We start from the raw sequence: 15679 nt of genomic DNA, 5'->3' as shown, positions 1-15679 counted from the left end.
TATTTAACTGAGTGTCCTCAAAGGGCAGCCTTTGGACCAGGGAGTGGCAATTACACGGAGAAAGAATTCGCCTTGAGTGATAAGGAAAATCTTCCAGCAATGAGAAGGACTGCCCCAGCAGGAAGTGGGCTCCCGGCCCCAGAAGTATCCAATCTACCAGAGACTGGCCACCTTAGTGCCTGGGGGTTCAGCGGGAATCCCTGCCCTGCGGGGAGACTCCCAAAGGCACTTCTGCTCAGGGGTTCTATTAATAACATATTCTCAATTTCAACGATCATGTCCTCAGCCTTACAGTTCTTTAAGGATTTTATGGATTTTTAGAGATTCAAAAGTTGTGTGAAGGGCCTCTAGGTGAGAAGTGCATTATTTTGTTAAAACATGTCAATCCCTCCCATCATGGGCACCAGACTGCCCTGCCTGGCAGGCGTGTGCCTTCCAGTGTGCCTTATAGCTGCGGCTGTGGGCGATGCAGAGACACCCACTCCATCCTTGCACAAACACTGGGCAAACAGTGTCTGCCCACTTAAGCTTCTTCTGGCCAATGTCCAGGTTCTGGTGTAACCACCTCTCGCAAGGTCACGGCTTCTCCAACTTTCCCCAAAACATCTGAGAGGTTTCAGAAACTACCACTTCCTCCAGAGAGCACGTGGCTGGCCGATGAGTAAACAGCAGCTTTCCTGGGCCTGCCTCCAGGCGGTAAGTCCACGAGTCTCCAGGCTGCCCGCAACTCCAAGACTCATCCTTATCCATCACTCATTTGCATACACGTCTGAAGGCCCTAGGGAGTCAGCTGGCCAGCCGAACGGAAGTCAGGGCCGCTTTACTACTTAGCGTGAAATGTGAAAAACCCAAAACCCGGATGAAACCTCCAAACAGTCTTGTTTCCTATGGTCCAGAGTAAAACAGATGCCTGGGTGAGGCCGTGGTGCCTCTCGACGTCCGCACCCCAAAGGGTGCAGAGCCGGAACCAGGTGGTGGGGTCGGTGCTGGTGGATTTGCAAGCAGGGCAGATCTAAGGAAGATGCTTCTTCATTTCCCAGGACAGAGTGGGTGGGGCCCACAGAGAGCGGTCAAGGACCCCAGGCAGGGCCCGAAGTTCCCCATGTTCACGTGGGGAGGAAGTCCCTGGGCAAAGTAAAGCAGGTTCTCTGGGTTGTTGAGGGTCGGTCTGCAGCTGCTGAGGGCTGCAGACATCTGGGACCCGAGGCGCCTGCTGTGGTGGGGATTGGTGGGGACATTCTGAGATGAGTGACTTGATCCTGGGCCCTAGGCCCTGGGTCCACTGAGGGGGCTATAGGACAGGGAAGGTGGGCAGCACCAGGAGGGTCCCGCAGCCCAGGCAGGGGCCCTCATGCCAGCGCAGAGTACAGTGTGGCCGCTGCAGCAGAGATGGTGCCAGCTGACGACACCCCATCCCTCGACTTCCCTTTTGACTCTGGAGAAACAACCACAGGCACTGGCTCCATGCCCACTGAGGGCCACTTTTACAGTAACTGAGGGCATGCCGGAAGCGCCCAATGGGTGTTACCTCTGAGGTCCAGGGAGAGAGGAGAGTAGGGTTACAGGGGCACTGGGAGCCGGCCTCACGACCTCTCCCTCGCTGGGCTCTGGGCCTGGCGGTGAGGGTCTGATGCCCAGGGCCCTGGGACCAATGCTGTTCTCGGCAGTGCCCATCCTGCCATCTGTTTGCTGCCTCAACCAACATCACTGCTGGGATCCAGTCCCCTTGGACTGTCTCTTCTGTACAAGCCCCGGATCCCCTAGGCTCTGGGTCAGGCAACAGCTAAGTGGGGGATGCAAGCAGACACCACCAGACCCCTGCAATGACCAGCCGGTCCACCACTAGATGCTGGAACCTCAGTTCAGGCCAGATGGGCCTCTGCCCCCAACCTTGGTGCCAACAGTGCCATCCTGGCCTCCCAGAGGCCACCCTGCTGCCCTCCTAGCCCCAGCCCAGCCCAGGCCTCACTTTCCAGAGGCGGCTGTGGGCAAGGGGTCTTCTTTCCCTTCCTCTTCCACTGAGAGCATGACATCGCTGCAGCTGCCCAGAGGTGGTTCTGTCTCCTGCTCGGGGTAGTGGGGGGTATGGTCCGCCTCCAGCTCCATCTCCAACTCAGGCTCTGCTGACCCTGCCAGGCCCCGGCCCTCGGGCAGCTCAGCCTTCACGGTCCCCACGATCACGGTGTCAGCCTTCATGATGTAGATTTTCTCTGCAAGGCAAAAGGATGGGTGAGCGAGGGAGGCCAGAGCACCAGCCAGGATGGGAGTAAAGAGGCAGAGAAGGGCTGAGGCCCAGTGCTGATACACCTGCCGGGTGGCTTCAGGCTGATGGCACAGCCTCTCTGACGCACCTTACAGGCGTCCTGGGGGCTCAGAGGAAATAGAACAGCTAGGAGCTGGGCCTTGGGGATTTAAGAACCAGCCCACTTGTACTTAGGATTTTCTCAGCACTTCTCTGGGGATGGGTAGGGAAGAAGAGGACAGGGTGGGAGAGACAGCAAACTGTAGACAAAAACAGGCAAAGCCGTGGGTAACCAGAGCACGAGCAGACACAGCAGAGCTGAGCAGTTTCCACACCCCCACTCCTGGGTCCCCAGCCCTCCTGCAAGGCGGACACCATCAAGATTCCCATTTACAGATAAGAACCTGAAGCCTGGAGAGGTTAAATGACCGGCCCAAGGTCGCCACGTAGTTAGGAGAAATCCCGAAAAAAACACCCGCTCCTCCTGGTGGCCCTTTCTGCTCCTATCCGTGTGCCTGCAGCCAAAACCCAGGGTGACCAACTTGTCCAGCTTGCCCGGGAACATTCCTGGTTCTAATGCTGCAAGTCCCGTGTCCTGGGAGCCCCCTCGGTCCGGGCAAACTCAGCCAGCCTATCACATCCTGCAGAAACCCAGGCTCCCTCAATAGGTCTCGGCAGCCCATGATTGAGACAGCCTGGCTCAGGCCGTGAATTTCAGGGCTTACTGCTCAGAGCCGATCTCCTGCCTGCAGCGCGCATGGCTGTGCTGCGAGCACACGGTGGGAGCTTGGACGGATGGCCGGTCCTCGCCACAGTCTGATGTGGGGGCTTCTGGTGTGGCCTTCTGATAGAGGGGACACGGAGGCTCAGGTTCAGTGGCCCAAGGAGCTGGGGAGTGGGGAAGCCTGGCCTCTGCCCAGCTGATGGTATCTGGCTCAGGGTGGGCTGGCTCCCAGCTGTTCTGCGCTGGACTCTGGAGGCCAGAATGGGGAAGCTCAAGAGGGAACTTGAGAGCTAGGGTGGGGTGGGGGTGCAGGGACCCCTGCCTTTCTGGGTAACGCAGTTAAAGCCCTCGGATTCAGGAACCCCAAAAAGGTTCTCGAGTCCCCCACACCCTCAACCCTATTGCATGACGCTGGTTCTTCTATTCTGGTTTTGAACACCCCCAGGAAAGAGAGAAGTGCGCCAAATGGCAGCAAGAGGAGAAGGCCCAGAGTGTGGGACAGGCTGTGGGCTGGGTGTCCCCACAGACCCCAAAACAGAGCAGGGCCTCAGCACTCCCCACACCTCCATCAAGGCCTGTGGGCTCCCGGCCCTAGGAGCCCTGTAGAGGGCTGGGCAAAAGATGGGCGCTGGGGGTGGTGAGAGAGGAGACCCCAGGAGGGGAGAGAAGGCCCAGAGGGGGATGGGCAGAGAAGACGAGAGGCGGGTAGGGTCAGGTGGGAGGGAAGTGGGGGTGGGGGTGCTGGATTAGAGAGAAGGAGCCACAGCTGGGGACAGGCTGGTCCCCTCACATTCCTCAGGGAAACGGGCAGGAGTCCCCAGGAAACCCGGAATTAACTGGATTCAAGGCGGTGGAATTGGCTGCTCCGGGTGAGGAAGAAGCTCCCACCGAGCTCAGAAGTGAGAGAGGGGTCTGGAAATTTCAGAGCCGGCCATGAGGGGTCTGCCCCACTCTGGCTCTGCCCCCATCACAGGCTGCCCAACCCCCAGGCTGTGGGGGTGGCTTCCAAGGGCTGCATGGATTTCTTGCCCCCTCCTCAGAGTTCCAGAGTTCAGGGAATCCGTCTTGGCCAGGTGGGGAGGGCAGGTAAGGAAGTTGGGGAGAAAGGGGTTCTTCCCTTGCCTGGTTCCCAGGGGGAGAGGGATGATGTACAGACCCCAGTGTGACCCCTCTTGGGAACTGGATGGGAAGGGGGAACGCTCCCCTGGGCTGGCATCAGGAGGACAAGGGGGTTGCCTGTGTCTTGGGTGCCCAAGAGAACCTCCAAGGCCTTCCCTTCCCACCATGGCGGAGGTGGCCCCCGATCCACTCACCAGCAAGGCCTGCAGGCCATGCCAGGGGAGGGCAGCCCACACCTGAGCCAGCTGCTTGGGAGCCTGGCACTTCCCTCTCCTCCCCATCAAACACCCTGTGAACCCCACCCCTGGGATTCCAGGCTCTGCCCTCAGTGTGGACTCAGATGTTCCAATTAGGACTTCTTAGGAATTCTGAAGAAGCCTTTGATGCTGTTTCCCAAAACACATACTTTTCAAATAAGACTTACTAAAAGCTACCATTTCAAAAGCTTCAGTTTGTTACAAAAGACTGCCCAGGCTGGGCACGGTGGCTCATACCTATAATCCCAGTACTTTGAGAGGCCAAGGCAGGCAGATCACCTTGAGGCCAGGAGTTCCAGACCAGCCTGGCCAACATAGTGAAACCCCGTCTCTACTAAAAATACAAAAAATTAGCCAGGCATGGTGACACTCGCCCATAATCCCAGCTACTCAGGAGGCTGAAAAAATAAAGAGAAGATGACTGCCCTGAAGAGTTCTGGCCACCACTGTCTGCCATAGAAATGCACAGGACAATTACAAATGACTCTTCAGTATTATCCCAGTGCCAGTTACCCTTCCAGAAGTGACAGAGGTGGGGTCCACCAAGGCCCTGCCCACAGGGAACACAAAGCCAGGTGGAGGTGGAAGAAGGCTATAAACACGCAGTCACACCGCTGGGTGCTAGGACACTGGGTAGGGGAGGCCTGGGTTCTTAGGGAGCATAGCACAGTGGAGACGGCACAGAAGGCTTCCTGGAGGAAGGGGCAAATAAGCAGGGTCCCCAGGATATCCAGAATTAACTGGATTCGAGGCAGTGGAGCTGGCTGTTTCAGGTGAGGGGGCAGCTCCCACTGAGAAGCTCAGAAGTGAGAGAGGGGTCTGTAAATTTGGGAGACTGCCATGAGGGGGAGGGACAGACTGTGGGGTCAGAAGGTAGGTGAGTCTGGTGGGGGAGCTACAACTTGCTGTCAGCCTTGACTGCCGGAATGAGAATGCTGGAATTCATCCCATAGGGAATGGGAAGCCGCTGGAGGCTTCTCAGCAGGGGTGCAATAAGGTCAGGTATATATTTTGGGGAAAATGCCGTACCAAGGTGACGAGAAGCAAGAGAGGAGGCAGGGAGGCCCGCAGGAGGCCAAAGCCAATGTCTGTCCAGGCTGGCAGCAGCTGCCGTTGGGAAGCTCTGAACATCTGGGCCCCATCTGGCCTCCTGCTTCTGCAGAGGGTGGGTGGTAACGTGGACAAACCAAGAGCTTCAGGGCCCAGCAGACGCAGGGGCGAGTCCCAGCTGTGCCACTTAGTAGCCATGCGATGGGGAAAATCACTTCACCCTCTGAGCCACAGTTTCCCCAACTGTAAAATGGGGAGAAAGACACCATCCAAAGAAGGTGGTGAGACCATCAGAGATGAAGAGATGGCACCTGCACAGTGCCTGGAATGCACCAGGCAAGTGGCAGGTCCTGTGACCACTGGCACGTCTTCCTCCTGTCCCCTAGGGTGCTCAGTGTTGGGGGCTGGGGTGGCGTTCATTTTTTACGTAACAGCAGGCACCTCATGCACACTGGCTCATGAATTCGCACAATGGCCTACGAGGTAAGTACCCTTGCTGTCCCTACTTACAGAAACTTAAATTGGGGTGAAGAATCTGGGCCTCTCCTTTCCTGGGCCTTTCAGCTCCAGGGTCTCCAGGTCCCTTCCAGGGCCCAGGGCCCAGGGCCCCGTATGCATCTCCCATCTGCCCCTGGGCTGCAGAGGACCTCCCAAAACAGGCTGACTCACCAATCTTGTTATTGGTGTGCTCCGTGGACACCCGGGGCTCAGGAAGGTCCCTGGGGGATGAGGGGCCCCCGGCCGGGCTGGCATCCTGCAGTGGCAGGCTCTCCAGGTAGGCTGCCCCCACGTTGTGGCAGGTCTCCGTCAGTGGCTGGTTCATTAACCCCAGCTCTTCCGCGCTGGGTTCTGTCACCGACGCGCCACTCCTCAGCTGCTGTGGGAGGGGAATGGGTGCTGCTGCAGGGTACCCCCAACCTCCCTGCCAGTCTCTGAACTGGGAGGTCCCCTTTTTTTTTTCATCTCTACAGACCCCAGTGAGCCTCCCTTTCTGCTTTAAAGCTGCCATGAGCTGCCCCAGGCTTCTCAGCTTTCTGGGTGAAGTCTTTTGCTTTTAATTTGTACTAAATAGTAGGGGTAACAGTCAGCGACTCACAGGGTGCTCACCACGTCCGTGGCCCTGTCCTAAAGTCCTTGACATATGTTAATCCTCACAACCACCGTATGAGGTGGGTAACAGCCCCCTCCCCATTTTACAGATGAGGAAACTGAGGCACAGAGGAGTCGAGTAACTTGCCCAGGGTTATACCATCAGTAAGTATCTGAGCTAGGCCGGGCGCGGTGGCTCACGCTTGTAATCCCAGCACTTTGGGAGGCCGAGGTGGGCGGATCACGAGGTCAGGAGATCGAGACTACAGTGAAACCCTGTTTCTACTAAAAATACAAAAAAAATTAGCCGGGTGTGGTGGCGGGCGCCTGTAGTCCCAGCTACTTGGAGAGGCTGAGGCAGGAGAATGGCGTGAACCCGGGAGGCGGAGCTTGCAGTGAGCCGAGATTGCGCCACTGCACTCCAGCCTGGGCAACAGAGCGAGACTCTGTCTCAAAAAAAAAAAAAAGTATCTGAGCTAGGATTTGAACCCTGGCATCTGGTCCATAATCCACACTTGTAAGCACCAAAGTCTGTAAGTACCATCTCCAGGTCCCCCGCCTCCTGGAGCAGCCCCTTCAGCTCCCCAGCCCCGACATCCTGGAAAGCAGTCTTTTATAATCACACTCAAGTATTCTAAAAACAGACTACTGTTAGTTGCAGTGACAAGCCCGGTGACCTCTATACTATATAATCTAAATTCATGTATACTATTAATAAATATTTTCTAAATGCTAAAAAAAAAAAAAAAAAAACAGCTATGTCATGAGGAAAGTGTCAGTTTAGTTTTTGACTTTTACAGGTAAGGGCAAAGAAGTGGCCTCGTGAAATGTCCTGATGCCTTCAAAATGGAGTGAGTTTGAGTAATTCAGAGGAGGCAGGGATGCCCGTGCTGATGCAATGATTCTCAAGGCACAGAGAGCATATCTTTTAGATTGGTGCAAAAGTAATCACGTTTTTGCCATTATTATTATTATTTTTTACTTTTTAAATGATTTTATGTACAAATAACGAACATATGTTATACCCATAAATCCTACTTTCCCAAAACAGGCGCTTTTTTTTGTTGTTGTTTGTTTGTGGTTTTTTTTTTTTTTTTTTGAGAAGGAGTCTCGCTCTTTCACCCAGGCTGGAGTGCAGTGGCGCGATCTCGGCTCACTGCAGGCTCCGCCCCCCGGGGTTCACACCATTCTCCTGCCTCAGCCTCTCCGAGTAGCTGGGACTACAGGCGAAACAGGCGCTTTTTAAAAGAAAACCACATAGTAAGTTTTAAAAGGCGCTGAGATTCCTCAGCTTCTAGATCGCTGCTGGGCTGGAAAAATAAAGTTTGTTCTAGCGGGAATCACAAGTTAGAACTGAGTATTCTTCAAAGTGGAAATTCTAGAGTGTGGTGTCACTCCAGGCAAAGATTATTCAGTTCTCAAACCCAACATCCACAACTACCTATCAGAAGGGTTAAACCAGGTTTGCCATTACTTTTAATGGCAAATGGCACCAACCTTAATACATAATCTTGAATACTCTTTCATAATTATATGAAGGCTAAAAGACTGCTTTTTTTTTTTTCCCCCCACAGAGTCTCACTCTGTTACCCGGGCTGGGAGAGCAGCGGCGCAATCTCGGCTCACTGCAACCTCTGTCCCCCAGGTTCAAGCGATTCTCCTGCCTCAGCCTCCCGAGTAGCTGGGACTACAGGCGTGTGCCACTACACCTGGATACTTTTTGTAGTTTTAGCAGAGACAAGGTTTCACTATGTTGCCCAGGCTGGTCTCGAACTCCTGACCTCAGGTGATCCACCCACCTCAGCCTCCCAAATTGCTGGGATTTTAAGTGTGAGCCATCGTATTCAGCCAAAAGACTACATTTTAAAACAAGTTACTATTAATGCATTGGCTTATGCAGCAAAAACATATTTGATCATCTTACAAATTGTTGAATACCTCTTTCATGAAATTTCTTAGTATTGTAACAGTCACTTGTCATATCCAAGCATGTTCGAATGTGATCCCACATAATTTGAAACTGAACTAGCATTATGGTTCTGTATATTATATTGAAAAATGAAAGGATAGAAACCCTTCTTAATGTATGAATGCTTGAATTAAAAGAAAGTAATGGAAGAATTGATACATTGAAAAAAAAAAAAAGAAATGGACCATAGCCACCTGCTCTGTCATCCAGCTTGGAGGATGAGATTCATGGAAGAGTAAAGAAAAGGGGAAAATGAACACAGTCTTCCTCCTGACCAGACCTGGTACCCAAAAGTGGCCCAAACCAAATCCACTGTGTGCAGGCCCTTCTGGAAATTCCCAGCAGGCTGAGCCAGGAGCTGGAGGCTGCTGTGAGGGTGGGGCTCTCCATCCTTAGCCAAGGCCTGGCTGAGGCCCCAGGCGAGGCCCCTGTGCACAGAGGTCCCTGTGGGGCGGCAGACTCAGCCTGAACTTACAGCACGGGCCTGCACCCTGGGCACTGTGGGAGGGGAATGGCCCTTCTGTCCCCTCCCTCTCCCTTCCCCCAGCAGCTCTCAAAACTTCAGATCTGTTAGGGAAGGAGTCAGATTTAAGGGCACAAAGCTGAGGTGGGGGCAAGAGAGGGGTACTTACCATTGAGCTCCTCCTGGGTCTGGAATCTGCAAAAACCAAGAGCAGCAACTTTACCAAGGAGAGTCTGGCAGCCCCCGGCCCCACCCACCCCATCTATTGGCGAGTGGTCCTCCTAGATAACAGGGGGTGCTGAACTCAGCCCAGGGGTCAGGTCCTCAGTCTGGAGAGCCCTGGATGGGTTTCAGAGTCAGCGCCCACCCCAGCTCAAGGCAAGGAGGCTCACTTCTCCAGTGGCAGATGGAGGACAGGTGACCACCTCTATCCCCTGGCCACTCTCATTCCTTTTTTTTTTTTTTTTTTGAGATGGAGTCTCACTCTGTCGCCCAGGCTAGAGTGCAGTAGCACGATCTCGGCTCACTGCAACCTCCGCCTCCTGGGTTCAAGCAATTCTCATGCCTCAGCCTCCCAAGTAGCTGGGATTACAGGCTCGTGCCACCAACCCCAGCTAATTCTTTTGTATTTTCAGTAGAGACGGGGTTTCACCACGTTGACCAGGCTGGTCTCGAACTCCTGACCTCCAGTGATCTGCCCGCCTCGGGCTTGCAAAGTGCTGGGATTACAGGCGTGAGCCGCCACACCCGGCTGCCACTCTCATTCCTAATGACTAAACCAATGAACACGCTGAACTGCTCTCCCAACCCCCACCTCCGCGCACATGCAAGGATTGGTTCACGAGAAGCACAGGCCCAACCGGAGCCCAGGAGGCTTCCACTGGGTCAGAGGCTGGTCTGTAGCTGCTGCCCCCACCTTGCTGTCTCCAGGGTGTGGAGAGCCCCAAACTCTCTGGAATACCAAGCAAAACCCGCATGGAGGACCTCAAGGCGGGTCATGGAGACAGGATGACACATCCTGCAGATGCTACCTGGACCCTTCCTGGGACACGTCCGAAGCCAGTCTGCCGTGGAGCCCTTCTGACTCCAGCTGGACTTCGATTTTCTCTTTCTTGTGCCTGAAAGCACCCAGGTGGCAGCCTCTGAGGAGGACAACTGCTCTCGGGTCATCTCATTTCCTTCAATCCCATCCTTTTGTGGGCTCAGGAGGTGCTGATGCAATGATTCTCAAGGCACAACCTCTATCTTCTCATCTCAAACCTCTACCCTCCACTCCCATTGTTCTCCCATATTAAACAGGGGCCAGGTCACGCCCCAGTGCATATTGACATTGAACATTTAACCTTGGTTCACTGGCCATTTGAGAAAGGTGAGAGGGCATCCGGGCATCTAGCCCATCCTGGAGCAAGTCAATTCCCAGAGCAGACCATCCTCCAGGGATGCCCAGCCTTTAACCACACCCGAGAACGCTACCTACGGAGATCTGGAATATGCTGTTGTCAGGCACGCATCCCTGGCTAGACAAATCTGCCACCAAGATGCCCGTATGCCAGCCACGCCACCTCCTGCACACATCTCTGACTTCAGCAGCTGTGGAGAGCCACCAGCCCTGAGCCCTCGCAGATATGCTCACCAGTGCTCAGTCAACAGGTAGAATAAAGTACACACAAGACTGACCATTTGAACATGCTGTGTGGACACTAGGTGAGTTTGGGAAACACTCTTAGGGGTACTTTTTTCTTTTTTTGAGACACAGTCTCACTTTGTCACCCAGGCTGGAGTGCAGTGGCACGATCTGGGCTCACCGCAACCTCCGCCTCACAGGTTCAAGCAATTCTCGCGAGTAGCTGGGATTACCGACATGTGCCACCACTCCTGGCTAATTTTTGTATCTTTAGTAGAAACAGGGTTTCGCCATGTTGGCTAGGTTGGTCTAGAACTCCTGACCTCAGGTGATCTGCCTGCCTCGGCCTCCCAAAGTGCTGGGATTACAGGCATGAGCCACCACACCCGGCCAGGGGCAATTTTTTTTTTTTTTTTTTTTTTTTTTTGAGATGGAGTCTCACACAATCTCGGCTCACTGCAACCTCCGCCTCCTGGGTTCAAGCGATTCTCCTGCCTCAGCCTCCCGAGTAGCTGGGATTACAGGCGCATGCCACCATGCTCAGCTAATTTTTGTATTTTTAGTAGAGACAGGGTTTCACTATGTTGGCCAGGCTGGTCTCGATCTCTTGACCTTGTGATCCACCCGCCTTGGCCTCCCAAAGTGCTGGGATTACAGGTGTGAGCCACCGTGCCCGGCCAAGGCACATTCTTTTCGATGATGTCAGTGAAACTAAATCATGGTCCCTCCAGAGTGATTTTGAGTTTTACAAGCAGCCAACTGTTCTTTGGTACCAAGTCACTGGGGGTGGCCAACAGAATGAAAAAAAAAAAAAGTGTGGCAAAGTAACAAAACAAAATAAATAAAAATGACACAACTCGGCCTTGAAGGGGAAATGGGTGAACAGGACCGCAGAGCTGCCCATGCCCTGCAGGCTGGTTCCATTTTTCTAAAGAGCCATCTGGCAACAAAAACCTCACACTCTTTACCCAGTCACCCCTCTTGAGGGAACACACCCTCAGGAAATAACCCGAAAGAAAACAAAAAGGCCAAGCACAGCAGCGGGTTTCTAATAACCCTCAAATTGAAAACCAGCCAAATGTCAAAAACAAGGAGGCCACTCAGCCACCCTGGAGCAGGGGCCTCCTTGGCGGTGAAACTCAGCACAATATTACTTCCCTTCTTCGAGCCTCTGTCCTCCTAGCTGGAAAATGGGATGAATCACATCAACTTTGGGGCTTGCTGTGAAGATTAAAAGAGATCTCAAAAGTGACGGTGCCCAGTGGTAAATCAGGTTGATTTTTTTTTTTTTTTTTTTTTTTTTGAGATAGAGTCTCGCTCTGTCACCCAGGCTGGAGTGTAGTGGCACGTCCTCAGCTCAATGCAACCTCTGCCTCTGGGGTTTAAGTGATTCTCCTGCCTCAGCCTCCCAAGTAGCTGGGACTACAGGTGCGCGCCACGACACCCAGCTAATTTTTGCATTTTCAGTAGAGACAGGGTTTCACCATGTTGGCCAGGCTGGTCTCAAACTCCTGACCTCAGGTGATCCACTAGCCTTGGCCTCCCAAAGTGCTGGGATTACAGGCATGAGCCACTGCACCCAGCCAAGATTTGATGTGATGAGCATGACGTTTCACCTCTGTGATCTTCTTCCCCCAATGCATAACTCCAGTCTAATCATGGGGAAGACATCAGACAGATCCCAGGAGACAGGCGTCCCGCAAAACACCTGATCAATACTCAAAAACTGCCAAGGCCATCAAAGAAACTGGTCTTGAGAAACAAGATCTGAGAAACGGTCACAGGCCAGAGGAGCCTAAGGCGACGTGATGACTGAATGTAATGTGGGCTCCTGGATGGGATCCTGGAACCTTAGGCAACGCAAGGGAACCCTGAACACAGTGTGGGCTTTCATTCGTAATCCTGTGTCAATAACGGTTCACATGTTTTGACAAATGAACGATGCTGGTGTAAGATGCTAATCACAGAGGAAACTGGGTGTGGGGCATGTGGGAACTCCTGTGCTCTCTTCTCCAATTTTCTGTACATCTAAAACTATTTTTAAAAATGAGACTGGGTGCAGTGGCTCATGCCTGTAATCCCAGTACTTTGGGAGGCTGAGGTGGGCAGATCACAACATCAGGAGTTCCAGACCAGCCTGGTCAACCCCATCTCTACTAAAAATACAAAAATTAGCTGGGCATGGTGGCGCATGCCTATAATCCCAGCTACTCGGGAAGCTGAGGCAGGAGAATTGCTGGAACCCAGGAAGCAGAGGTTGCAGTGAGCTGAGATTGCGCCATTGCACTGCAGCCTGGGCAACAGAGCAAGACTCTGTCTCAAAAAAAAAAAAAAAATGAGGAAAATGAGGACTAGCTGGGCACAGTGGCTCTCGCCTATAATCCAAGCACTTTGGGAGGCCAAGGTGGGCAGATCACTTGAGCTCAGGAGTTCGAGACCAGCCTGCACAACAAAGGGAGACCCGGTCTCTACAAAAAATAGAAAAGTTAGCTGGGTGTGGTGGCGTGTATCTGTAGTCCCAGCTACTGGGGAGGCTGAGGGATCACTTGAACCCAGGAGGTCAAGGCCGCAGTGAGCCATGATTGTACCATGGCACTCCAGAGTGACACCCTGTCTCCAAAATAAAAATAAATAAAACTTAAAAATAAAAATGAAGGCCACTTAGAATGTCTTTTTGTTTGTTTGTTTGTTTTGAGACAGAGTCTCGCTCTGTTGCTCAGCCTGGAGTGCAGTGGTGCAATCTCAGCTCACCGCAACCTCCACCTCCCAGCTTCAAGAAATTCTCCTGCCTCAGCCTCCCGAGTAGCTGGGATTACAGGCGTGTGCCACCATGCCTAGATAATTTTTTTATTTTTAGTAGAGATGGGGTTTTGTCTTGTTGGCCAGGCTGGTGTTACACTCTCGACCTCAGGTGATCTGCCCACCTTGGCCTCCCAAAGTGCTGGGATTACAGGTGTGAGCCACCACACCTGGCCTACTTAGAATTTTTTTTATTTTTATTTTTTTTTGAGACAGAGTCTTGCTCTGTCGCCCAGGCTGGAGTGCAGTGGCGCAATCTTGGCTCACTGCAAGCTCCGCCTCCCGGGTTCACGCCATTCTCCTGCCTCAGCCTCTCCGAGTAGCTGGGACTACAGGCGCCCACCACCACGCCCGGCTAATTTTTTTTGTATTTTTAGTAGAGACGGGGTTTCACCGTGGTCTCGATCTCCTGACCTCGTGATCCACCCGCCTCGGCCTCCCAAAGTGCTGGGATTACAAGCGTGAGCCACCGCGCCTGGCCTTAGAATTTTTAAAAATTAAAATATTTTAAAAAGAAGGTGTCCAGGATGCTGTTGAACACACAGCAGGTCCAGGAAAAGCCCAGGATGGTAACATGGCTCCGCACTCCGTCACACTGAATGGAAAGTCAGAGTTCGATACCGACTCTCCCAAACAAGTGTAAAATCACAGAGGTAAAAAGGCAGAATCTGGAAGGCTCTGACATTGACTAGAGCCGTATTACAACCCATGAGGATTTTGATAAAGACCCAGAACAAATCTTGCCAAGTACAGAGGTCAGATTTCATAACTGCTCTTCCCCTAAAAATGTTGATTCAATCTGCTAGTCTTATTGGTTGGTTTCCTTGCTTTTTGGAATAACCACTGTCTTCTCGTAAGCCTGTCTGGTACCCCCAGGACACAAGTCCAGGACCACGCTGGGCAGCAGCAGGCCGCCTGGCACAAGTGCATGGTGTCACAGGCTGCTCTGAAGGCCACGCTCACGGAGCACATGCGTTCTGATGTGTGATATAAAACTCTTGGTCCCTTCCATCCCTGTTATTCTCCACTTTTAATCCCCTCCCCTCTCTGGCCTGTGATTCCCCAATGCTGTGGGAAGCAGAACAGGCCCAAGGGGGGAGTTCGGCATAGAGGTTCAGCTAGGCTTTGGCAACAGGTACCCCTAGATGCAAACCCCGGGCTCCTTGGAGAGAGAGCTGATTGCAGGGCCGGGGCAGGAGCATACAAGTTAAGCTGGGAACATCTCAGAATAGGAACGTGCTCAAAGCACAGGATGAGGATACGCCAAAGCACACAAGAGCCGGCTTAAAGGGGCTCTCCCTGACCTCATCTGGGACCGTTTGAGCATCAAAATAAAAAATGATGGTAAGAGATTACAACCCATTGAACAGAATAGGAACCCATGAATCCATACAGATGTAAATATGTAAGTGAAGAAAATAAAGTTCTGGGCTGGGCGCGGTGGCAGCTCACGCCTGTCATCCCTGAACTTTGGGAGGCTGAGGCGGGAGGACCACTTGAGGCCAGGAGTTCGAGACCAGCCTGGCCAACATGGTGAATCTCTGTCTCTACTAAAAATACAAAAAATGAGCCAGGCATTGTGGCACACGCCTGTAATCCCAGCTACTCGGGAGGCTGAAGCAGGAGAATTGCTTGAACCCAGGAGGCGGGGTTTGCAGTGAGCTGAGATCACATGACTGCACTCCAGCCTGGGTGACAGAGCCAGACCGTGCCTCAAAAAAGTAAACAAATAAATAGAGAAAATGAAGGTCTGCTGAAGAATGGGCTATTGACATAGTCTCAAAGTAACGCCCCTAAAGACTTAGTAATGACCGAGGAGCGAGTGGAGACCTCACAGTGGAGAGGCCCGGCAGACATCACCTCCGTCAAGCGCTCAAAGTGCACAGCACCAGGAAAGGTACACATCGAAACCTGGCAGGACGCCCTGAGAGAGGAGAGGCCAGCATCACTCCTGGGGCCTTCCAGCCCAAGATGCGTGACCTGAATCCACTCGGGAGAAAACACCAGACAAACCCAAAGCAAGGAGCATCCACGAATCACCAGCCTGTGCTCTTCCCAGAAAGTGAAGGAAACGCCTGGGGAACGGATCCGGACAGAAGGAGACTCGAGAAACCAGACAAGCAAATATAACACGTGGCCCTGAGCTGGAGTCCTCTGCTATAAAGGACATTAGTGGGACAAATAAAGAAACTTGAACAGGGCCTGAGAATTCGTCGTGGGTCATGTATCAGTGTGGATTCCCTGATTCTGACAATCCTTACCACATTGTGTAAAATACACCCTTGTCTGTCTGAAACACACACTAAAGTTTTCGGGGTGAGAGACATCCAGTCAGTCAGTTAC

The 15679-nt window shown here is 52.9% G+C and overlaps 1 protein-coding gene across 2 annotated transcripts in view; it reads right to left on the bottom strand.

The window, feature by feature from the left end:
- Positions 1–288: 288 nt before the first annotated feature.
- Positions 289–15679, bottom strand: part of TNFRSF8 (TNF receptor superfamily member 8) — a 79857-nt gene continuing 64466 nt past the window's right edge. Inside the window, exons 13-15 of one of the 2 annotated variants that reach the window (XM_030805471.1) lie at positions 9083–9108; positions 6062–6269; positions 289–2210 (exon numbers count right to left, since the gene is read on the bottom strand). In XM_030805471.1, the coding sequence (XP_030661331.1) occupies positions 1966–2210; positions 6062–6269; positions 9083–9108 (479 nt within the window). In that variant the 3' untranslated portion in view covers positions 289–1965. The remainder of the gene's footprint in view (positions 2211–6061; positions 6270–9082; positions 9109–15679) is intronic. The other variant, XM_030805472.1, reaches the window with a different exon arrangement.

The sequence above is a fragment of the Nomascus leucogenys genome, chromosome 24 (genome assembly GCF_006542625.1).
Source record: "Nomascus leucogenys isolate Asia chromosome 24, Asia_NLE_v1, whole genome shotgun sequence".
Classification (NCBI taxonomy): Eukaryota; Metazoa; Chordata; class Mammalia; order Primates; family Hylobatidae; genus Nomascus; species Nomascus leucogenys.
This window is presented reverse-complemented; position numbering and strand designations above follow the sequence as displayed.